The sequence below is a fragment of the Lissotriton vulgaris genome, chromosome 5, assembly GCF_964263255.1.
Source record: "Lissotriton vulgaris chromosome 5, aLisVul1.2, whole genome shotgun sequence".
Classification (NCBI taxonomy): domain Eukaryota; kingdom Metazoa; phylum Chordata; class Amphibia; order Caudata; family Salamandridae; genus Lissotriton; species Lissotriton vulgaris.
Window position 1 is genome coordinate 1728474677 of NC_141693.1, and position 25145 is coordinate 1728499821.

The following is a 25145-nucleotide window of genomic DNA, read 5'->3' on the forward strand; positions in this document are numbered from 1 at the left end:
GCAGGGTAATTTCTACAACTGTGGAGCTACGTCCCCATGCCTGGCTGTGTTCTACTGGGTTCTCGCTCGATGTCCAGAACTTGCTCATGAACATGCCTTTTGATGGTACTCGCCTGTTTGGCGATAAGGCCGACAGTGCACTGGAGCGTTTTAAGGACTCGCGGGCCACGGCCAAGTCCTTGGGTCTTTCTGCAAAGAGCCCGGCCACTCCTGGTTTTCGTTCCTTTTGTGGCCACGGCAGGGGCGATCAGGCACATTTCTGCAGCAAGCATGTGCAAAACCAGCCTCAGCGCGGCCGCGGATGTGGCATCCGCAGGGGCGCGTCTGGGAATTAGCATGGGGGTCAGTCCACCTCAACCCCCGCTGCTTCTACCTCCAAACCTTCTGTGGTATCTTGTTTTCCACTCTAATCTGTCCTTTCTCTATGTCCTGTTCTCTGCTGCTCAGCCAGTCTCTGTGATGTTGTGGAATGTTGCCTCTGTGTATGTTTAAGAGTATCTGTCAGTTTTATCCTGTAGGCTGAGCAGCAGGGCTAATGCTCCCCGTGGGGCTTCACACTTTGTACCTTGTGACCTTTGGATTATCTAACTGCTTATCCTAAGAAGTTGGAATGGAAATAAAACTACAACTTGGATACAGCGCCAATTGTGTTCCCTGCTTTTATTAGATTCTACACCTTCCTAATCAGAGCTTTGTGGAGCCCCCCACTCCGGTGGGTGGCAGGATCCTCCCCCACTGGCGTGATATCACATCGGATAAGTGGGTGTTTCAGATCATCCGCACGTGTTTCCCCCTTCCTTTTCAGTCCTTCCCTCCAGCCATGCCACCTCGGTGTCGGGCGATCACTTGGTGCTTCTACAGCAGGAAGCCACAGCCCTCTTGGCCAAGGGGGCCATCGAGTGCGTTCCCGGGCCAGAAGTAGGGAGTGGTTATTATTCCCACTACTTTCTGGTCCCCAAGAAGGACAAGGGGGACCTGCGCCCCATCTTGGACCTTAGGAACGTCAATCGCTTCCTCCGGAAGGAGAAATTAAAAATGCTGACTTTGGCTCAGGTCCTGGCTGCCCTCGACCCTGTAGACTGGATGGTAGCGTTGGACTTGCAGGACGCATATTTCACATCCCAGTCCTGCCAGCCCACCGGCATTACCTGCGGTTCATGGTAGGTCAGGAGTATTTTCAGTTTGCATGCTCCCCTTCGGCCTTTCCAGATCCTCTCGGGTGTTCACAAAGGTGATGGCGGTGGTCGCAGCTCACCTGCGCACGTCGTTGGTGTCAGTCTTCCCTTACCTCGATGACTGGTTGTTGAAGGCGGACTCACCCCAGGCAGTTGTCAACCACCATCAGACTACGGCCGACCTCTCGCATTTGCTGGGGTTCTCCATCATCGTGCCAAAGTCACACCTGAGTCCCTCTCAGAAGCTCCCCTTCATCTGAGCGGTTCTGGATTCGACACTGTTTCAGGTTTATCCTCCCGAGCAGCGAGTCCGGGATATTCAGGCTATGATTCCGATCAGTCAGGATGACCCTCCGGCTTCTGGGCCTGATGACCTCCTGCATCCTGCTAGTGAAACATGCCAGAAGGGCGGGCTCTGCAGTGGGACCTGAAGTTCCAGTGGGTGCAGCATCAGGGCAATAAGTCCGCAATATCATCAGTTCGGCACATTGGAATTTCCAAGGCGGCGCTCGCTCTGTAACGCTTTTTGTCGCAAGTCAAGTTGTAGTCTATCGTATGCCTTTCCGCCTATACCACTTCTGCCCAGAATGCTGAAGAAGATTCGGCGCGACCGGACCCAAGTCATCCTTGTGGCTCCGGATTGGGCACGAAGATACTGGTATCCCGAGCTACTCAGCATGGCAATCCATCCCCCGATTCGACTGCCTCTTCTGGAGGATCTTCTGTCGCAGCAGCCAGAGATGGTCCTCCACCCGAACCTGTCCAGCCTCCACCTCCATGCATGGAGATTGAGTGGTGACAGTTGACGGGTTTCGATCTTCCCCCTGAAGTCTGTGATGTCATTCTTCCAGCCAGGCGTCCCTCCACTAAAACGGTATACGCCTGCAGGTGGAACAAGTTTGTGGCATGGTGCGCAGCTAAAGCTGTAGATCCCCTTTCTGCCCCGCTTTCTGAGGTCCTTCTGTTCCTTCTTCAATCAATCAATCAATCAATCATGGCATTTGTATAGCGCGCTACTCACCCGGGAGGGTCTCAATGCGCTGGGGGAGAGGGGTTACGTCACTGCCCAGCAGGGCTCTGCTCTGGGCACTATCAAAGGTTATCTTTCTGCCATCTCCGCCTTTCTAAGGCTCCCTGATCAGCCTTCTCTGTTTAAGTCTCCGGTTGTTAACTGTTTTCTGAAAGGCATTATGCACACGTTTCCTCCCGTGATGTTCATAATGCCTCAATGGGACTTGAATCTTGTCTTGACATACCAGATGTGCGCTCCCTTTGAGCCCCTTCATAACTGTCCTCTACGTTTTCTCACTCTCAAGACGGCTTTCCTGGTAGCTATCACCTCTGCCAGAAGAGTGAGTGAGCTCCAGGCTCTTTCTTCTAAACCTCCTTTCCTTTTTGTTCATTCGGACAAGGTGGTTCTAAGGACCCGTCCTTCTTTCTTGCCAAAGGTTGTCATACCCAACCACACCCAACCACATCGGGCAGACCATCACTTTGCCCACCTTCTTTCCGCCTCCGCATCCTTTGAAAGAGGAAGAGAGGCTCCACCATTTGAACCCAAAACTTGCGCTTTCGTTTTATCTGAAGCTCTTTGTTGGCTGCGCGGGTGCCAAAAAAGGTTGGGTCGTGCACAAACGAACCATCTCTCGGTGGGTCGTTCTGTGCTTTAAAGTGTGTTACTCGTTGGCTAAGAGGAGCCTCCTGTGGGGCTGCCAGCCCATTCTACCAGGGCAACGGCAGCCACTACTGCCTTGGGATACGGCGTTCCCTTGCTGGTCATTTGTCAGACAGCTACGTGGGCCTCGCTGCACACGTTTACCAAGCATTACTGCCTTGACAGTCAAGTCCGGAGAGACAGCTTCTTTGGCCGTTCTGTTCTCTGTGACTTTCTGGTGTAATCTTGTTCGCAGACCCACCACCGGAGTTGGTATTGCTATTCTAAGGTAAGGAATCTATCACTAACGTGTCTCTTTCAGATGCACAATTTACTACTTGTGTTACGATATAAACCTGTAAGAGACATTAGTTACTGATAGATTTCTTACTGCCCCACCCATTCCCCCCCTCTGCGAACTGATTACTTGGATTAAGTACATCCCTTTCAGGGCCCCAGTTTCATGGCACCAGTAGTCGGTTTCTTGCATTGCTCTGCGTTCCTGGCGCTGAAAGTTGTGCACAGAACTGATGTCAGCGCACATGGGTGGTCCTTAAGTAGTCTCCGTGATGTCATCTCGGTGCTTACGATGCCAGCGACAGACGCGGAGCCGCAGGACGCCACCTACTGACGAGCAGGGGTACTGCTAGTAAAACTTTCCGGATCAAGTCTGACGCCTGGGGATATTCTAAGGTAAGGAATCTATCACTAACTAATGTCTCTTACAGATATATCGTTACACGAGTAGTAACTTGTGCGATAGACCATTAAGTCATCAAACTAAATTTCACAGACAGTACAAAGATAGTTGTGATTAGTTCACAAATTCCAATTGCAGACCAGATTACAAGGTTAAAATTCTCTCTTCTCTTAACAAAAATAAGTATGGAAGTCCAGATAAATAGTGAGTTTCCACTGTTGTATTTATTCCTTTTTTCACAACAATCAGCCGACAAGTGTTTCGTCTTACTCACAAGACTTTTTCAAGGCAGCGCGACAAATATATAATACAAGTATCACTGTCCATCACACATAGCTATCTTGATGTTCAAAGAATTGAACTCAAAAATTCAATCAGTAGGAGTTTGTAAGAAAAATCCCTTTGGTTAAATCGGAAATAGCAAGCCATTAGGTCTTTATCACAGCGTGTTATTGGCTCTGAATCTGGTGAACCACTTGTAATAAACCGGATCCCTCAAATGTATCCTTTCGTAAATTTGTTGGTAATTAAGGTAAACGCTGTAGGTTAAGCTGTCCCGGACACAATAAAACAAACGCTGTCAGTTCGCCAAGGAGTCTCTGAGTCTGAGACGGTGCCGGAGTCTGGGAGCCGCGTCGCATCACACCATAGAGCTGAAGTTCGAATGAAGTTGTACTAAGGACTGTATGCCGGACGTTCAGCGTTATCAAGCTCTGGTTGGAATGGAGGCGTATTAGGGACTCCTTGGCTAACTGCCAGCATTCGTTTTATTCGATCTCCTGGTCAACTGCTTACGTGAAATGCTGCCACTTTTAAACAAAGGGCAGCAGAGGCATTGCCAAAGGTAGTGACCAAAGACAGAGCAGTGAGCTGAATGTCTGAGTTAGGACTGGTGATAACATATTCTGATTGGTCCGTAGGGAAGTCCTGCATGACTATGCTAACCATAGCCCGCTATGAGTGGTTCGAGGAGTGGAAGGATGGCCGTGTGAAGCACCGAGGTCCAGAATACCAGGACTACAAGATGGCAATTGCACAATCAATGTTAGACATGGCTGTCGAGAGGTTCCCACAGCTGAAGGATAAGGTAAAGTATCTGAACTTTCCCCAACCCATGCACAAACACACAGGCCAACACGTACATGCATAGAAAATACACAGTCATTCACAAAACACATTCAGTTCGGCACATAAACCCATTTATACATGAACACAAATACACAGAAAATCACACTCACTCAAACATGGTTATTCACACAGACATGCACATGAAAACGAGCTTGTTTAAAAATATGTTTAAGCGCTTGAACATCCAAATCAATAACAGTACGCAGGATACATGCAATTCATTCATTCAATCAAACTTGTTGACATTCACACAAGCACACAATTATTCATGAAAACACAGGAACATAGATATTTCCACAAACACTGAAAAATTCACATAAATACAGACATTTATAAATAACTTTCCAAAAAAAACATGTAGACGAACATTCACACTCAGGCGGACACACAGGCATTCACATATATATTGATACACATTTACAAAAAACATTGAGACGCAAACATTAATTGAAATACAGATAAAAGGACACGTACAGACGTATACAGGCACACACACATTCAGAACATTAAACAGACGTTTGCACACAGAAACGCACTGAGACAGTCAAACAGACACACAGGTACGCACTGAAACAGGGCCATACTTGCATGCATGCAGGGAAACATGGACACTTAAATATTACGCTGAAAGATAGGCACACAAACACGGACATTCACATAAACACAGGCAACCAGATACTGACACAAACAGAGAAACACTGACTACCACACAAACACTGGCACAAACACATTTACACAATCTCAGTCACTCAGACTGACATACAGATATGATGGTATTCACGGAAAAATTAACAAGCATGCATGCACACTTTTAAAATGTATTTATTAGTTTATGTATTTATTTACTTATAATAAATTAAATTCACAATCGTTCGATAAAAAATGTCTCTAATTTCTCCATAGTACATGGGAATATGCAATCTCTGTATAAACTCCAATATCTAATTTGTTTATAATCAGCGACTTGTGACGCTCTCAGTCGATATCTTCTAAAGAAAAGGAGTCAGAATTAGACAATTATAAAAGCAAGTCAGGTGATTGAAGCAGATGTTTAAAGCAACTAAAATGGAACAATGCTGTTCTTTCTTCAGTTAGTTTACAATGACAGGCAGAGAGAGCATGTTTATTTTTTGCACTCCTTAGATAGAAAAAAGTAAAAGTCCTGGTGTAAGTTTTTACACATTCTAAGCTCGTGAAGTTTTCTTTTTTTTAACTGACTTCTATTGAACTGTTTCTAATATATATTTGCAACAAATTACTAACAGGCTTTGGATGCGTTCAATTTTGCACTAGAGATTTTATTTGTATTATTCATGTCTGCAAACATGCTTGCTCTTCCATATGAAAGAGCTACACACCAAGGTTTTAAGTGTTTTGTGGGATTGTTGATGGTGTGACCATGTATTATTCAGCCTCATTTCTCTATATGGTTATGGAACACCTCTGTGACTTTCAATATCCTTATTATGTACATCAGGGGGTACTTTATTGCTTATTTAATAGGCAACTTGTGATGCACCAAAGAAAAAACGAAATACCTTTTTCAATGTACAAGTACATCTGTCAGTGCAGACTACCTTGCTTGCAAGTTCACTGGTGAGGTGCTAAAGGTTCGCAATGTTAAGCCTATTATAGGACCAAAACAAGTTGAAGGTATATTACAATCTGTTATGAAAAAACACATTTGCTTTCCTGTATTAATTTACTTAGATTAGTCTGTCAGAGAACAATAACACATACACAATTTCTTGTGATAGAATATCTAATAACAGCTATAATGTAGGTACTTTTAGTCAGTTTTCAAGCAGAAGATGTTTTAAATAGTGGCATGCAAAATATTCTAGTCCGAATACCAACTGCTATAATATAATGAAGGTAAGTATGGATAACTACTATGTATTAATTTGTTATTTCTAACTATACATATATGTATCTTGACAATGTATGTAAAATTAGAGATGCCCCAAGTACTCAGCTGACTCTGCCTATCGGTGTCGGTGCCTGCGACAGCTTGAGTCCTCCGTCATGTATCCAAGAAAGGTCCATATCCCCGCTGGAAAAAAAGGAACACGTCACACCAGCTAGCTCATACCAGTTTCTTCGTGCAGGCAGGAACAACGTGTTTCTGCTATCCCGTAGCCTTAATGTAGACAAAGGCTACAGGATAGCCAAAACGCGTTGTTCCTGGTTACAAGAATAAACTGGTGTGCGCTAGCTGGTGTGCTGCGTTCCATACAGGGATTTGGACTTTATTGGATATATTATAAATGTATATGAATAGAACAGGATGAGATTGGGAAATGAAGTCATAGATGCCAAGACAATGGGCAATGGAAGAGGGTGATATGGACACTGTAGAAGGTTCCATGGGCATTGAACAGGGAGACGGGTACTGGAAAGGAATACATGGAAGCTGAGCCTGGGAGATCACTATGATAGGAATCAACTGGCGCGGAGAGTCACTGGGACAGTTATTTACATATTATGACTAAGGCTCCCTGTTTTCAGTTTTAATGGATTTTTACAGATAAATACAGACAGAAAGCACTGTGTTTTCTGTCTGCATTTATTTTTTAAGGTGGATAAATACAGCAAATGGTGCTTCTTTAAGTGAACCTCCCTGCTGTCTTTCATGAATTATATCCCAACAACTGAACAGCTGGACAGCATGGGAAATGAAAATACAGGATGAAATTGCTTTAAATAATGGCATATGTCAACATACATTTGTGGTATAATGCTAATATTTACCAGTGTATGTATTTTTATGTAATATTTGGCAGCTTAAATAGATAAAACACAACAGACATCAAAATGTAAGAGCCAGTCGATCAGTTGAATAAATATGGAAATGTACAGTTTTACAACTTCATCGTTACGCAAAACACTAAATAAATATGGATAAATACAGACAGAAATGTTAAAATAAATACCATAAAACCGGGAGCCCTAATCATTACAGAGCAATTTCAACAATAAGACTGGACAGGAGAACATGAACAAATTACATTGAAGCTAACTAGAGGATGAGACGCATAGACCGATATAAAGATTTGGTAAAGGCGCAAGAAAATATTGACACAAGCAAAATACACACTGAGACCCGTACTATCGAGAATTAGTTAGTAAATCTGCCCTTTAGAAATTCACACCACTACGGAGCACATATATTCACACATGTACATACAAACAGAAGTTCACACAACCAGTAAATACACGCTTAAAAACACAAACACAGATAAGGTACACAGCAATGAAGACATGCAGTACTCTACAACTAAGCAAATGCACAGAAACACACACTTTTTTTGCATAGTTTTATATAGCGCGAACTTGACCCGAATCTGGTATCAGAGCCTTTACATAGCACCATTTACGTTACATGAGGACACACATTCATTTTTGTTAGGCACGGGAAGATTAAGTGATTTGCCCACCTTCTAGTCTCAACCAGTTGTAATCGGAGGTGTGTACTTCCTGTCCCCAATAATAATAATAACACACTAATGATCATATAATCACACTGGACCACTCACTTCTAAAAAGAATAATGTAGCTGTTGACATGGCACTTCTACAGTTTCTAAGCACTAGAAATAATAGGTTTTACTATTCTAAGTTTAAAGGTGCACAAGCTTTCATTCCATTAAATGGCCCTTGAAATAAGCTCAAAATAGTGACATGCCAGAGATTTGGATCAATGCATGATTGCCGAAAGAACAGTATACGAAAGTAGAGTATGCCCCCACAAGTGGGAAAGGGTCTGGGGAAAATTGAACCTGTATAGGGGAAGCCCATGTATTGCCCCTAGAGATACTGCTCCAGACTCAATATTGAGAGAGAACACTTTGTGTTTCAATCTGTTGATAACAAAGGTGCTATTACATCCACCTGTTATGTTAGAAGAGTGACACTGATTGTTGATTACCAGACTAATACCCACCAACTGCAATAGAATGTAATACCTGTAAAGTGATGACTAACTTGTAAATAAACAGAAAATTAAAAAAAGAAGAAAAAATACTGTTATGGCATGTGCGTTAGTAAATATACCTCTTAGTTTTGTGTAACTTCAAAGGTGGCGCCGTGGCCAGGGTGACTGACTCCGGAATCTGGGGATCACGGTTCGATCCCCAGGGCCGGCGGCAGATTAGCCCAGCACCATGTGACTCTGAGCAATAGCTTGCTTAATCTTCCCGACGGCCCCCAGCGCCTAGAGACCCTTACGGGTGATTGTGCGCTTTACAAATGTGGATTATTATTAATATTATTGTGAGACCTCCATATCCATCATGACCATCCCATTGTTTTTCAATGTATTCAGCGATTGAAGACACACTTCTTTAAATAATATTACATTATGACACAGTAAATAGCTCGACTTCTGTCTCTGGACCAAACCCCCGCTGCATAGTCACTGCTTGATTGTATTATGTGCCTTCTGATAAAGTGCTCCCCTGCCTTTCACTCAGGTTTAGCGTATACAAATACCACATACATACAGCTAGCACTGGTACTGCAAAGGGTGCAAAAGACCATGCTTAGGTTAGCAGCTGTTAGCCCTGGCTACTCCTAAATGAATGCTCATGGTGGCAGTATGAAACTGGAGAAGGTGCTTGGAGTGTGGTGTTGTGTCCACAACATAATGCTTCTGTCCAGACTGCAGACAGAGCATCCAATGGCAGGAAGATGAATGGGTTTATGTGCCTGTTACATTTCTGACTCTTCTTTTTCTGCATAGGTGGAACACATGGATGCTGCTACACCACTCACCAACCAGTATTACCTGGCGGCCCCTTGTGGTGACATTTATGGGACGGAGCACAACTTAAAGCGTTTCCAACTGGAAGTAATGGCCTCCATCCGTGCAGAGACTCCAGTCAAGGGGCTCTACCTGTCAGGTGAGGTGGAGAGGGAGACACAATGCGTTGCCCTCTGTGTGTGTCCTATTCTCATGAAATTGCTTGGAATTGATCATTCAACCCTCCCGCCCCTCTTTATTTCTTCCTGCCTGAGCCCCCACTCTGATATTTTCCTTCCCATCCTATTCTTCTAGCAGTCCCCTTAGATCTCCTTTGTATCTCTCCATAAACAGCTTTTCTTGTTTTCTTCACCATATATATCTTCATCACTCCTGCAATACTCTCTCAGCTCTTTCCTGGCATGCCTTGGTATTCAGTACAACAAAGTAAATGAAATGGAACCTTATTGGAATACCTCCAATAAGTACTGTCAGTGTAACAGCAGTTAATAATATGACCGTTAATGTATCCAGCCTATCATGAAGCCTGTGCTGTTTTAATTCACTGTCTTTTTGGTGGGCCAGTATTAACAGAGGAGAGCATGTCGATCCTCAATAAGTGTGTTCCACCTTTATCTGGTGCACTTGATGCGGATGCATTGGCAATTACTGCCTGGATAGGCAATATGACTGACCTTGCTGCACTCATTAAGACAGGTTCTGGTTACCTAAAACACCCTTCAGTTCCCTGGTTCAATGAGCAGCTAAAGATAATACACCAAAAATGCAAAAAGCTTGAAAGATCTTGGGGCACATTTTATCTACCACTAGACAAATAACTTTACAAAAGGGAACTTCCCATTTAGCACCAGGGAATAAAGAAAGCCCATGGTAAGTTTCTCGCAAATGAAATTGCCATGTCTAGTTACAAACTAAAAGAGATTTTTAAATTTACAAAGACATTTTCCAAACCTAGTGCCCTAGCTCAGACCTTGAGGCCTCCCAGAAATTATGCATGCAGCTTTCAGACTTTTTTAACAAAAAAATCATGGACATTGAGGATGCTCTAAATCCTTCTGGTTCTAATACCTGCATTGACACTAGCAGATTAAGAGACCAGTGTCTGATAACTCAACGTTATGCCCGTGCTCCTTGACAAAATGTATTACCATCACAATGGAGTATTCTGCGAAAGCCCTTAAAGCATGTAAATCTGGCTCCCCTGGTGACCCTTGTCCCCCTCATACACTGGCGGCCAATGCTGAGGACATCAATCCATCTTGAGTTCTCTTTAAATTACTCTTTTCATCAGTTTGTTATCCCCAGCTGGTAGAAGAAGACCAAGTATAGGCCTATTTCTTTGTTGCCAGCTTTCTCGAAGATTCTCGAGAAACGAATCAATGCCTAATTTTCTAGCTTCTTCGTCTTAAATCAGTTGCTGCATCCATCACAATCAGGCTTTTGCCCAGAACACAGCATTGAATCTACTCTGGCAGAGGTTTCGGATGCCATCAAACTGGCTGTGGACAATGGGAAGCAAGCTGCCCTACTGTTATTAGATCTATCTGCACGTTTGATACGGTTTCCCATCCTATCATGTTACAACGCTTGTGGAACATTGGGATAGGTGGGCCGCTTTGGCCTGGTTGAGATTCTTTCTGTTGAGCAGATGCTAATCAGTTTTAATGCCATCATTTGATTCGGACTCAAAACTGTTAACATGGTGTGTTCTTTTGGGCTCTGCATTAAGTTTAACATTGTTTAATGTTTTTATGTCTTCGTTGGCAGTCCTGGTGGAATCTTTTAGAGTGCCGATAGCCTCATACGCTGACAACACACATAATCTTTTAGCCTGGGATGGTAACATATCTACTGCCCAGAACAGATTTGAAAACAAAACAGGTACCAGGCACTCCACAGCACTGGAGTCAAGCTAGCCGGGCTGATGAGAGGTGTTACCTCGAAACCGGTCCGGTCCTCGGATGCTTGATTCCATTCTGGGAAGGACATGGCTTTTGTAGTTCGGACTGGACTGTTCCCATGGGGCACAGGGTCAGAGCTGATTTGCATATCGCCATTGTCTAACCCAGGGTGGTGTGGAGTGCAAAAAAACGATGGATTTGGGCCCAGATCTTTGGACTGGGGTGAATGTGTGACATTGATCCACATTCTGTCCATCACCTGTTTTGTTTGCAGAACAGATTTGAAGCATGTCTGTCAGCAATATTCCAGTGGATGCACTGGAGTAACCTCCAGTGCAACACCAGTAAAACAGAAGTCTTGGTTTTCAGTTCCCCCACCCTCATGGAGTTTGACCAAGTTCTACTCCCTCTCCTGCCACGGTAGTTCGGAACATCGAGGTGAAGTTTGACAATAAATTGTCCTTCAACTCCCGGGCCTTTAACCTTTGACCCTGTATTTGTATTTGTATTTTGTATGTGGTACTTGTAAAGCGCGACAATCGCTCCGGAAGGAGCATCCTGGCGCTAACTGGAAGTTCTGCGTACAGTTGTCTTTACAGAGGCAGGATTAGATGGCAGCCAAGACATATTCATCTGGGAGGCCGAAGATCCATGTTTTTAGTTGTTTCCTGAAGTGGGTTTCTTTAGTCTGTGACCTCAGGTGGTGGGGCATGGCGTTCCAAGCCCTAGCGGATAGATAGGTCAGGGTTTTACCCCCTTTGGTTTTTAGGTTGAAATTGGCGAGTTTTAACAAGTTGTTGTTGGAGGATCTCAGGGTCCTCTGGGGGATGTAGTGTGGGTAACGTTTAATTAGATATTTAGGGCCAGTGTGATTATATGTATATTTACCCCTTGTTGTAAATATATGCCCGGAAGGCAACAACAAGGATCTTGAAAAGAATCCTTTTGTGCAGGGGCAGCCAGTGGAGAGTTCTCAAAGCAGTGGAAGCTGAGGACCTCCTGGGGAGTTTAAGCACCAATCTGGCGGCAGAATGCTGGACGCTCTGCAGTTTTTTGAGTGTGGTTTTTTTCACGCCTGCCATTAAACCGTTGCAGTAGTCAAGGCGCGATAGGATTAGTGCGACAGCTACCGCTTTTCTGGCATCAGTAGGTAGGAAATCAACATTTTTTTTAAGGGATTTAATAATCCCAAAGCAACTTCCTGCCACATTCCTGACATGCTGGTCAAAGGATAGGTCAGTATCGAAAATGACTCCTAGGTTTCTTGCTGTTGTGACGGTCTGGGGGGGAGCGGTGGAGTTCTCTGGCCACCACAGGTTAGGACAGAAGTTGACATTTTTCCCCATGGGTAGGATTTCTGTCTTACTTGTATTGCACTTCAGATGGTTTGTTTCCATCCACAGGAAAACGTCTTTCAAGCAGTTTTTAAGATTTTGTTCGGCATTCGTTGAGTTTTCATCTAATGGAACGATAAGTTGGGTGTCGTCCGCGTATGATGTAACAGTTATGCCAAATGATTCTATCAGGGACATGAGGGGAATAAGATAGACGTTAAAAAGCAGAGGACTTAAAATGGAGCCTTGTGGTACTCCAGATCGAATCTTTTTCTATGCAGAGCTGAAAGGTCCTAGAATGATGGATTGTGATCTTTCCGTTAAGAAGGATGTAATCCAGTCCAATGCTAGGTTGGAGATACCAATGTCCTTGAGCCTGTCCAGGAGTATAGAGTGAGAGATTGTGTCGAACGCTGCTGTAAGGTCTAATAAAATCAGTACAGCGTTCTTTCTTTGGTCCTGTAGTTGTTTTATGGAATCGGTCAGTTCAATCAGTGCTGTTTCCGTCGAGTGTTGGGGACGGAAACCTGATTGTTGGGGGTGAAGGATATTGTTAGTTTCTAAGTGGTGTTTGAGTTCCCTGTAGACTATTTGTTCCGTGATTTTTCCCAAAACTGGGAGGAGTGAGATTGGGCGGAGGTTGGTAAGGTCAGAGGGGGATTTATTCGTTTTTTTCACTAAAGGTTTTACGATGCCTTGTTTCCATTCTCTAGGAATAATGCCTGTACTGAGGGAGGTGTTTACTATTTTGTTTATTATGGGATTGACATCATCGATCAGTTGGTGAAGAATTCTAGGAGGGCAGGAGTCGGAGGGGGCACCTGACTTGCACGCTAGAATTACTTCCCGGGTTTGGGCTAGACTGACCTGTGAGAACGTTTTTAGATATCCAGTTGCTTTTCTTGCTTGTTCCAAGGGGATAGGGGACTGGGACGTTTGGTATAGGGGAAAATCTTTTTGGATAAGATTAATTTTCTCTTCGAAGAAGTCTGCTATTTGATCGCAGAAATCTTGGGAGGGAGGTATTTCAGGATGTAGTGCTTTAGGGTGAGTGAAGGTTTTAACTATGGCGAACAGAGTTTTTTGTTTTTGCTTAGCCTCATTGATGGCTTTGATGTAGAAATCCTTTTTGGCGCTTTTTATGATGGAGTGGTAGCTTTTCCTTAGTTGGACATAGGAGTTTCTGTCCGTACTGTCATATGTTTTACGCCATTTGCGTTCCCCTTTTTTGCAGAGAAGATGGGCCTTGGCTAATTCTGGCGTGTACCAGGGGGCGTTTATTTTGCCTTTTTTATCTGTTTTCCTGGTGCGTTTAGGTGGGGCACGGGCTCTGATTTCATGTTGTATCCAATTATGGAAAAGTTTAGAGTCCTGTTCTACATTACCCGTCAGACTAGGGATCTGAGTCTCGATGGTGGGCTTGATTTTGAAGGTGTCATCTATCATTTTCCAGTTGACGTGGTTCTCTGGGAGTGGGCTGGGTTTGATTGTGTTTATAGGGCGCGGGGTTCTGATGGAGAAAGGGATCATGTTGTGGTCTGTCCAGATCTGTGGGACAGGGGTTTGGGTTTCTAGAAGGGGAGAGTTAGTACAGACCCCGTCTAGTGTGTGTCCGGCTTGATGGGTGGGATGCTTAACCCTTTGTTGAAGGTTAAAAATTTTCAACGTTTGGTGGAAATTTTGTGCCTGGCCGTCCTCTCTGGAGTCGAGGTGCAAGTTGAAGTCGCCTAGTAGAGTGACATGTGGATATCGAGTTAGGAGCTGACCTAGGACATCACTGAGTGTTTCTAAAAATCTGGTAGCAGTACCTGGGGGGCGATAGATGAGTCCTCCTGAAAAGGAGGCGGACTCATTAAGTTTAATGGAAAAGCCAAGGGATTCGGCTCCTTTTAGGGAGTCAAGGGTGAAGGTATGGCATTTGAAGGAGTTGCGTAGCAACAAGGCTACTCCTCCGCCTCTACCCTTCAGTCTGTCCTGCCTGAAAATAGTATAGCCTTGTGGGATGGCAGTGGCTAGGTCAGGGTTACTGTTGTCTGTGAGCCAGGTTTCGGTTATAAAGAGGCAGTCAAGGTCTAGTTCCTGGATGAGATCTTTTATGTCTTGGTTATGGCAGCCCATAGAGCGTGCATTGATCAAGCCTCCTTTAAAAGGTAGACTGTTGTCACTAAGGTTTGTTTGGGGAATTGTAGGCTTGACCGGGAAGGAGGTCCATCTGCATAGCCTGCAGCTGAATTGCCCCTTGATGGTATTCATGTCAACTTTGCAGGCACAGTTGTGGCCAGTGCGTAGGTTTAGTAGACAGTTGGCCTGGTAACTTACTGTGGGGAGTGCGGGTCCAGGGTCTCCTGCGCCTGTTGCGGTCTTGTCGCGGACGGGCGCAGACGGGCTTGCCCTAGGCGCGCCTTCGGCGCGCAAACGGCGCTCCCGCTGCGCTCGTCCGCTGCGCTTACGTGGGAAGCACATTTAGGGAGGCGGGGTGCGTGGGCGTGGCCTTTCCGGGTGCGATGGCGTCCGTGAGGGAACAATTTCCCAAGACAGCGCTGGTTCCGCTGCATGTGATATGCCTGCTGGTGATTTTACCCAGAAAGGAGCTCTGGTGAGGATCCTAAGTTTTAAAATATGCACTAACACAAAATATACAATTTTTAAAAAGACGAGTATCTCCTCCGGCTTCCGCCTCAGAGGTTTAGAATTCCAGTTGGCGCGCTATTAGTCAGCGCTTGTTTTTATAGGCGGGGGTGTGGGCGTGGCCTATCAGGGGGCGTGGCCTCGCGTCTGGTGCGATGGCGTCCGTGAGGAAACAATTTCCCAAGACAGCGCTGGTTCCGCTGCGTGTGATATGCCTGCTGGTGATTTTACCCAGAAAGGAGCTCTGGTGAGGATCCTAAGTTTTAAAATATGCACTAACACAAAATATACAATTTTTTAAAAAGACGACTATCTCCTGCGGCTTCCGCCTCAGAGGTTTAGAATTCCAGTTGGTCTGTCCTCAGGTAGGTCGCCCCCCAGATGCCACACGGTCCTACCGTGACACTGACCCCGCTGTCACCTGCCCCGCCGCTGCCTGGTGCCGCGCGAGCCACCTCAGGTGATTGCTGCATTACTAGTGCATTGTTGGTGTTGCTCCTTTATTTTTGTGCCCCTTGCTGTGCCTTGCGCCCCCTTTGCCTTCTGTTACACCACGTTTTTCCCCCGCTTGGTCCCCTGCTCTTCCCCTGATCCCCTCTGTGCCTTCTCCCCGCCGCTGCGTCCCTGCGGCCCCGTCCCCCCTGCCATCCCTATTCGCCGCCCCACTCCCGCCTCCCAGCTGCTCCTCCCTCCCTCAGCCCCTCATAGAGAGGCCGCACGGCGCTGTAGGGGGCGACTTTTGACCCTGTCCTCAGGTAGGTCACCCCCCAGACCCCACACGGTCCTCCCGTGATGCTGACCCAGCTGTTGCCTGCCCCGCCGCTGCCTGGTGCCGCGTGAGCCCCCTCTGGTGATCGCTGCATTACTGGTGCATTGTTGGTGTTGCTCCTTTTATTTTTGTGCCCTTCGTTGTGCCTTGCTCTCCCTTTGCCTTCTGTGACCCCTCGTTTTTCCCCCCCTTGGTCCCCCGCTCTTCCCCCGATCCCCTCCGTGCCTTCTCCCTGCCGCTGCGTCCCTGTGGCCCCGCCCCCTGCCGTCCCCATTCGCAGCCCCACTCCCCCCTCCTAGCTGCTCCTTCCTCCTTCAGCCCCTCATAGGGAGGCCGCGTGGCGCTGTAGGGAGCGACCTTTGACCCTGTCCTCAGGTATGTCGCCCCCCAGATGCTACACGGTCCTCCCGTGACGCCGACCCCGCTGTCGCCTGCCCCGCCGCTGCCTGGTGCCGCGTGAGCCCCCTCAGGTGATCGCTGCATTACTGGTGCATTGTTGGTGTTGCTCCTTTATTTTTGTGCCCCTTGTTGTGCCTTGCACCCCCATTGCCTTCTGTGACCCCTCGTTTTTCCCCCGCTTGGTCCCCCGCTCTTCCCCCGATCCCCTCTGTGCCTTCTCCCCGCTGCTGCGTCCCTGCGGCCCGCACCCCTGCCGTCCCCATTTGCCACCCCACTCCTGCCTCCCAGCTGCTCCTCCCTCCCTCAACCCCTCATATGGAGACCTAACAACGGCCGCAGAGCGGCCGCGTTCAGCGGCCACGCCGCAGGCGCGCTGAAAGCGCGCCAAAGGCAAGCCCGTCTGCACCTGGACCGCGCCCAGCGCCAGATCCCCTGGCCCCCACCGGATCCAGGGTACCCGTCTGAAATTCGACTCCGCCGCCCTCAACGCACTCGACACCGGACGACCGCCCGCCTGCTACCGAACCACCCCGAAACGCACCCACGGACCCTTCACCTGTCAATCCTGCAAATTCACCTGCCTCCGATCCTGACCCCCCGCCAGCCACGCCAAGCAACAACAACCACCTCAAGTGCATCCTCCTCAACACCCGCTCCGTCCACAAGCACGCCGTCGAACTCTGGGACCTCCTTGACTCAACAGCACCAGATTTCGCCTTCCTCACGGAGACCTGGATGAACACGTCCTTGGCCCCAGACATCGCCATAGCCATCCCGGACGGCTACAAGATCACCCGGAAGGACCGCACCAACCAAATCGGAGGAGGAATCGCCATCATCTACAAGAACACCATCAACATCACGACCAACGCCAAAGACACACCCTCCACCGCCAAACACCTACACTTCCAAATACACACCGACCCCAAGACCACCCTGAGAGGAACGCTCATCTACAGACCCCCGGGCCCGCGCACACAATTCAGCGAAACCATCACCGACCTAATCAGCCCGCACGTCCTAGCCTCACCAGAATACATCCTCCTAGGGGACTTGAACTTCCTCCTAGAGAAAAACAATGACCACACCACCACCACTCTGCTCGACAACCTGGCCAACCTCGGACTCAAGCAACTGATGGACACACCCACTCACCGAGCCGGCCACACACTGGACCTCATCTTCTCCGCCAGCAACCACGTCTCCTTCAGCCACTCCACAGAACTACACTGGACCGACCACAGATGCATCCACTTCACCTTCAAGAAGAATACATCCCACCACCGCACACAACAAATCCCCCGCAGATGCTGAAGCGAAATCCCCACAGACTAGCTCATCTCATCACTAAGCCAGAACCCGCCAGCTGACACCGCTGACACCAACAACGCAGCCCACAACCTCGCACAATCGATCACCAACTGCGCAGACGACCTCGCTCCACTGAAGAACTCCCTAGGCAAGACCGGCAACAGGAAAACATCATGGTTCACAGACGCCCTCGAAGAATCAAAAAAATCCTGCCGGACCCTCAAAAAAACCTGGCGCCACGTTCGGACTCCAGAAAGCATGGCAGCCCTCAAAAACACCACCCGCGAACACCGCCAGCTGATCTGCACCAACAAAAGGACATCGTTCAAAGAGCGACTAGACAAGAACACCCACAACAGCAAGGAACTCTTCAGCATCGTCAAAGAGCTCTCCAACCCCAGCGCCAGCAACAACGACATCACACCGTCACAAGACCTCTGCAACTCCCTCGCCACGTTCTTCCACCGTAAGATCGCAGATATACACAACAGCTTCGGACCCCAGACTCCGCCTCCAGTTACAGAACCAATGACCCCTACCACCAACCTCAGCACATGGACACCCATCAGTACTGAAGACACCACCCACGTCATGAACACCATCCACTCCGGCTCCCCCTCTGACCCTTGCCCCCATCACATCTCATCAAAGCCAACAGCATCATCGCACCACACCTCCGGAACGTCATAAACAGCCCCTTCACATCAGCCACCTTCCCGGAGATCTGGAAGCACGCACAGATCAATGCCCTACTGTAGAAACCCACGGCGGACCACAAAGACCTCAAGAACTTCCGCCCCATCTCTCTTCTTCCCTTCCCGGCCAAAGTCATCGAGAAGACCGTCAATAAACAGCTGACGGCTTTCATCGAGACAAACAACTCGCTCGACCCGTCCCAGTCCGGATTTCGAGCAAACGACAGCACCGAAACCGCTCTCATCGCAGCCACCGATGACATCAGGACCATGATGAACAACGGAGAAAAAACCGCTCTCATTCTCCTAGACCTCTCGGCAGCGTTTGACACCGTTTGCCATCGCACCCTAATAACCTGCCTCTTCCACACTGGGGTCCAAGGAAAGGCCCTGGAATGGATCACCTCCTTTCTCTACGACAGAACCCAGAGAGTCCGCCTCCCTCCCATCCACTCAACGCCCAGCGAGATAATCTGCGGCGTACCCCAGGGCTCCTCGCTCAACCCAACGCTCTTCAATATCTACATGAGCCCCCTCGCCGCCATCGCACGCAAACACAATATCAACATCATCTCCTACGTCGACGACACCCCCTCACCAAGGACCCAGCCACCGCCAAAACCAACCTCCAGGAAGGAATGAAAGACGTCGCAGAATGGATGAATCTTAGTCACCTGCAGCTGAACTCAGACAAGACAGAGGTCCTCATCCTCGGACAATCCCCCACCACCTGGGACGACTCCTGGTGGCCCACAGCGCTGGGCTCTGCGCCTACTCCCACGGACCACGCACATAACCTGGGATTCATCCTGGACTCCTCCCTCTCGATGACCAGGTAAGTCAATGCCGTCTCTTCATCCTGCTTCAACACCCTGCGCATGCTCCGAAAGATCTTCAGGTGGATCCCCACCGAAACCAGAAGGACCGTCACCCAGGCCCTCGTCACCTGCCGACTACTACGGAAACGCCCTTTAAGCAGGAACCACAGCCAAACTCCAGAAACTACTTCAGCGCATACAAAATGCATCCGCCCGACTCATCTTCGACACCCCCCGCCAAAGCCACATATCCGCCCACCTAAGAAACCTGCACTGGCTCCCCGTCAACAAGAGGATCACGTCCAGGCTCCTCACCCACGCACACAAAGCGCTCCACGACAAAAGACCCGGATACCTCAACAACCGCCTCACGTTCTACACCGCCAGCTCCGCTCAGCCAGCCTCGCCCTCGCCACTGTGCCGCGGACCCACAGAACCACCGCCGGAGGAAGGTCGTTCTCCTACCTGGCCGCAAAGACATGGAACTTACTCCCCGCACACCTTCGACTGACCAGGAACATCTCACCTTCAGGAAGCCCCTCAAGACCTGGCTATTCGAGCAATACCAGCACCCCTCCCTCCAGCGCCTTGAGACCCTCACGGGTGAGCAGCGCGCTCTACAAATGTATTGATTGATTGATAGACAGTGTGGTGAGACAGCTTCTAGTTTTGCCCCCCCCCCAATCCTCCCCCAGTGCCAGAAGATGGTAGTGCATGCTCTCATAGCCTTGCAGCTGGATTCAGCCAATTTTTTAAACTGGGGTCTCCCATTGTACCAAATTAAGACACTGCGGGCTAGATGTAGGTAGGAAAGATTTACCGATTTTAAATTACCGAATTTTACCAATTCGGTAATTTAAAATCGGTAAATCTATGGGTCGACATGTAGGTATTCCAGATGTGCTGGAATACCGAATCAGATGAATTCGGTATTTACCGATTCGGTAATGCCCATTCATTCCTATGGGCTTTGAAGCCCATAGGAATGAATGGGCATTACCGATTCGGTATTTACCGAATCGGTAAATACCGATTCACACAAGGGTGCAGGGGGTGTCACTTTGACACCCTCTGGCACCCCCAAAACAGGCACGGGTGCCATGTGGCAGGCATACCTGCCCTAAGGGCAGGTATGCCTGTCACATGGCATAGGTGTGCATGCACACATGTGCATGCACACCGGAATCGGTATTTTACCATCAAATTGGATTTGATGGTAAAATACCGATTCGTTAAGGCTCCTGGGACTCTGAAGAGTCCCAGCTACATATGGGTGGCTCCGAATCGGTAAATTTACCGATTACTTATTACTTGATTCAGTAAAATAATGCCCCCTACATACCATTCGCCTATTTACCGATCAGTAACGGCTGAAAATACCGATTTTCGGCCATTACCGACCGACCTACATCGGGCCCTACATTCGGTATAGAACGCCCCAACCCAGCTTTTGTTAAATATTCAGAGAAAAATACAATCCACATACATCTTGAGGAATTGTATTGGCTGCCAATCTGGGAGAGAGTGAAGTTAAAGGGTCTGGGGTTGGCCACCAAGCCTTTTATCGATAAGGGCCTGCTTATCTTGGCAAAAGACTTATTCATTACCATCCAGGTAGATCTCTGCGCTCCTCAGATGCACTGCAGGTGGTGATACCTACAACTAACAGGAAGAAATTGGGAGGTACCTCCTTCTCTGCACTGGCTGCACCTGGCTAGGAAGCTCTTCCTCTCTACCTGCTTGCATTAAGGATGAAGGTTCCTTTAAGCGGAACCTATAAACTAGGTCAATAGTCGACAAGATTTTGGCTCCGGGACACTCTGTAGAGTAGCCATGTGCTTTATGAATTTAATTTGAATTTAGTTGATTGATTTAAAATGCTTAGACATGTTTAGGGTGGGTCTGCTAGTATGACAAAGTTTTCTTCTTCCACGCTAATATAATTTAATTTTACGAGCAAAGATTTACAAGCTCCGCTGCTACATTTAGCGGTGAGGGAACTGCCAGCTTTCTGCTTGTGGAGCCCCAACGACCTCTACCTCCACCTCCAGAGATGATGACTTGCACCCAGTCTGTTACAGTGGCAGAAGCACCACCCTGTTTATTTGGTACCAGGAACGGGAAAATAGAAAAATGTCTCTGACTCACAGAGAGAAATTACCCTGCGTGCCGGGCACTTTTTTTGGTCTGCAAATTGACCTGTTTTAGAAGTTTTGTCACTACAGAACATAAAAGAATGCAAAGTCGCCACAAAACCACGTGACTATCAACATTCATCTTTGCCGAACGTTGAGGCATCGCACCTGCAGATCCACTTTCTGAAAAGAGATCCCAGGGGAAATGTGGGAGGTGCTTTAAATGGGCAAGTAGTGTCCTGTACTGAGCATCAACACTTCTTTAATTTGGAAGGGAGAGTACCTGCACTTCTTTGCACTACTGCAATACATTCAACGAGAGAGTCCCAGCACTTCACATTAGCAAACAGGAAATCTTACTAGTGAAAACCTGCACTTCTACAATTCTAGTTAAAGGACTGAATGTGGGGATAGCTAAATACGGCGGGGTCAGTCTTTCACCGGGAGACCTGAAAGGCCACATTCCGATGTTTATTTTACCCTCAGAATATTGTTAAATACGTTTCTCACATGTAAGCAGCGCGGTATCCCTTTTTAGGTCTTTCCTAGCAGCGCGCATGCGCTGCCTAGGAAAAAGACCTTAAGCTATCGATTGCCTTTTTCAGGCAAAAAAGTCCACACTTTCATTGCTTTTAATGGCAAAGCGTGCACGTTTGTCTATTCCCTTGCGAGAACAAGCTTTAAAACCATCTGTAAGTAAATAACAGATGGTTTCATAGCTGGCACCCGCAAGGGAAACAGCCGCTGGCCCCCTCCTCCCCCCCCACCTCCTCCTCTCCTTATCAGCGTGAGGCGCGCGCTTGTTTTTAAAGGGAACATGGGCAACAGCACTCCCATCATCTTGCTTTTTTTCGCTTCGTTTTTTTTATGATGCTGTGTGTTGTATTGCTTATTATGTGAGTGTATCTTTAATTAGCTCGTGTGTACAATGTTAAGTTGGTTCTGCTGACCAGACTCTATATAGTGTCAGTTGTGGGTTGGCTGGAAGATTGATGGTACCTTTTCCCCCTGGCGCTCACCTGTTGCTATTGTATTTATTTCCTTTAATAAATACTAAGGATTATTCTATCACCCCTGGTCTACTTCGTTACTACACATTTGGCGATGATGAGGGACGTCTGAAGATAACATTTTTTATGACCTTTGGATTGACTGAACATTTTTTTTGTATTGCTTGTTATTCCTGGAATTGATTTTGCCATAAAACAGAAGAAAATGAAGAACGCAGCTCGTCGCTGTTCAAAGAATGACAAGGCAAGTGATTAAATTGAAGAATACTCTGTGCAAGTTACCTGCGTGATCTTGCCGTTACACCGGCTTTGGAGGCATCTTTCAAATTGCCGTGAAGTTCGGTGGTGCGCGGATCGGGTGACACGTCTCTTCGCGTCTTCAGGCATGCGCAGGAGGTGTCAGGCAAGTCAACGAGGTGGCGTCAGTGCGCAGGGTCACGTCCTGTGACCTTACGTGGCGGCCATTTTTGGACCACGAAGAAGGGAAAACAAGCTGTTTATTTATAGAGCACATCGAGTGACACGCTGAGGAGCCTTTAGTGGCAAAAGAAGTCAGAACTATTGTGAGGACATTGAGCAACAGGTGAGGCAGTCGGGGGGGGAATTTATTGTTATTTGGATTGAATATGTAATTTTTTTTTATTAAAAAAAAAAAGAGAAGAGGAAAGATTTTTGAACTAAGGAATAAGGAATACAAGAGTTTTGAAAATTTTATTGAACTTGGATGGGTGAAGGTGACAGTGTATTTATTTCCTTTAATAAATACTAAGGATTATTCTATCACCCTTGGTCTACTTCGTTACTACACATTTGGCGACGAGGATGGGATCCGAACCCACACGTGCAAAGCACAATGGATTATCATGTGCATGGGCTTTGGAGGATTTTCGAGCGTTTGTCTGGGGTAAACCAGTGGTTATTCGTACTGATCATAGGCCATTGGTTAGGATTCTATCTAGTGATGGTATTTCTGGTGCATCGGCTAGGATGGCAAGATTGTCTATGCGTATGAAGTAGTACATTTACAAAATGGTTTATTTACCAGGGAAATAAAATGTAATTGCTGATTGTCTATCTAGGTTACCACCTCCTCTTGAGGAATGTGTTGATGACCCATGGAATGATTTTTGTGTGGCATTTGTACATGACTCTGGCATTCCTGCTATTAGTAAGAATGAGTGGCTGTAAGAACAAAGTAAGGATCTTATTTTAAAGGATGTTTTTGATTACATTTGTAAAGGATGGCCTAAAAGGTGTGGTGTCAAAGATGGTTTAAATGCTTTTTGGCAAATCCGTATGGAATTATCATGTGAAAATGATTTATTGTTCAGAGGTGAGAGAGTGATTCCACCTGTCTCGTTGAGGAAGAGAATTCTACAGTTGTGTCATGAAGGTCACTTTGGGATTGTGAGGACAAAGTCAATTGTGTAGGGAATGTTTTGGTGGCCAGGTGTTGATGGAATGGTGGAGGATTTTGTAAAGAAGTGTTTTATTTATAATTCAGCAGACAAAACGCTTAAGACGTTAAAGCCTATGATGAGTGATGGGCTAATTCCTGATTCACCTTGGGATACTATTGCTGTAGACATAATTGGACCTATTGGAGAGCAAAAAGAATTTGGTTTAGTGGTTATTGATCTTTTCTCAAAGTGGCCAGTTGTAAAATTTGTAGAGAAGGTAGATACTCTAAATGTGATTACATTTTTGGATGAGATTTTCATTATGGAGGGGCTACCAGTTTGTGTTTTGTCAGATAATGGTGTGCAGTTCACCTCTAAGAAGGCAAAGGAATATTTTGACAGGTGTGGAGTTAAGCATAAGACTACTGCTTTATACAATCCGAGCGGTAATGGTACTGTTGAGAGGTTTAATAGAGTGATAAAGGGTATTATTCAGGCATCAATGAACAAGGGATTAGAATGGAAGATTCAAGTACAAAAGGCTGTGTGGTCTTACAGAATTACTGTTCAAACTAATACTGGTTTGTCTCCGTTCACAATGATGAGGGGTAGATCCGCTAGAGCAAAATTCAATCCTGGATGGTTGTTGGATAGGAAAGTGACTAATTGGGCTCCTGTGGAGGTTAAAAGAGTCTGGTGTCTATTCAAGCTAAAAGTAAAGACTTTTATGATAGACATCACATCACAAAGGATGTACAGATTAAGGTTGGAGATTTGGTTAGGGTGAAAAAACCTTTTAAAGTAGCTAAAGGTGAAAGCCGTTTTGAACCTCCTATTAAGGTGGCGGAAGTGTTAAAGAATGCAGTTCGGCTTGAGGATGGTAGGGGTTGGAATCTCAAGAGTGTGGCAATTAATCCTGACCAGGAGGAAAGTGAACTGCCCACTTTGACATTGGATGATTATGGGTGGATTGAAGATAATTTTGAGAACAGCCAATTACAGTCTCAATTGGCTAGTGATAATGGTGGAAGTAGGCAAGTTGTTCCTTCCCAATCTGATTCCAACTTTCCTTCAAATGATAAGGGGGGAAGGCTTGTGTGTAGTGATGATCAGCATCATATTCACATTAATGATGCTGACATTTTGCCTTTGCCTGGCAAAAGAACAAGGGTTTGCCAGGGTGGTTGAAAGGATTTGCAATGTAATTTTTTTTATTATTGTTTTTTTTTAATGTATATTTGTTAATGATTTAAGTTCAGTTCCTTTCTTTTATTCTGTATGTACATACTACTTCTTTTGTTATAACGGGGGGATGTGTTGTATTGCT

The 25145-nt window shown here is 46.7% G+C and overlaps 1 protein-coding gene across 1 annotated transcript in view; it reads left to right on the forward strand.

Annotated features, from left to right (window-relative positions):
* The window catches only part of LOC147717052 (all-trans-retinol 13,14-reductase-like), a 210609-nt gene that overhangs the window by 148568 nt on the left and 36896 nt on the right, over nt 1-25145 (forward strand). Inside the window, exons 9-10 of the mRNA XM_086923955.1 lie at nt 4450-4616; nt 9398-9557. Of these exons, the coding sequence (XP_086780081.1) occupies nt 4450-4616; nt 9398-9557 (327 nt within the window). The remainder of the gene's footprint in view (nt 1-4449; nt 4617-9397; nt 9558-25145) is intronic.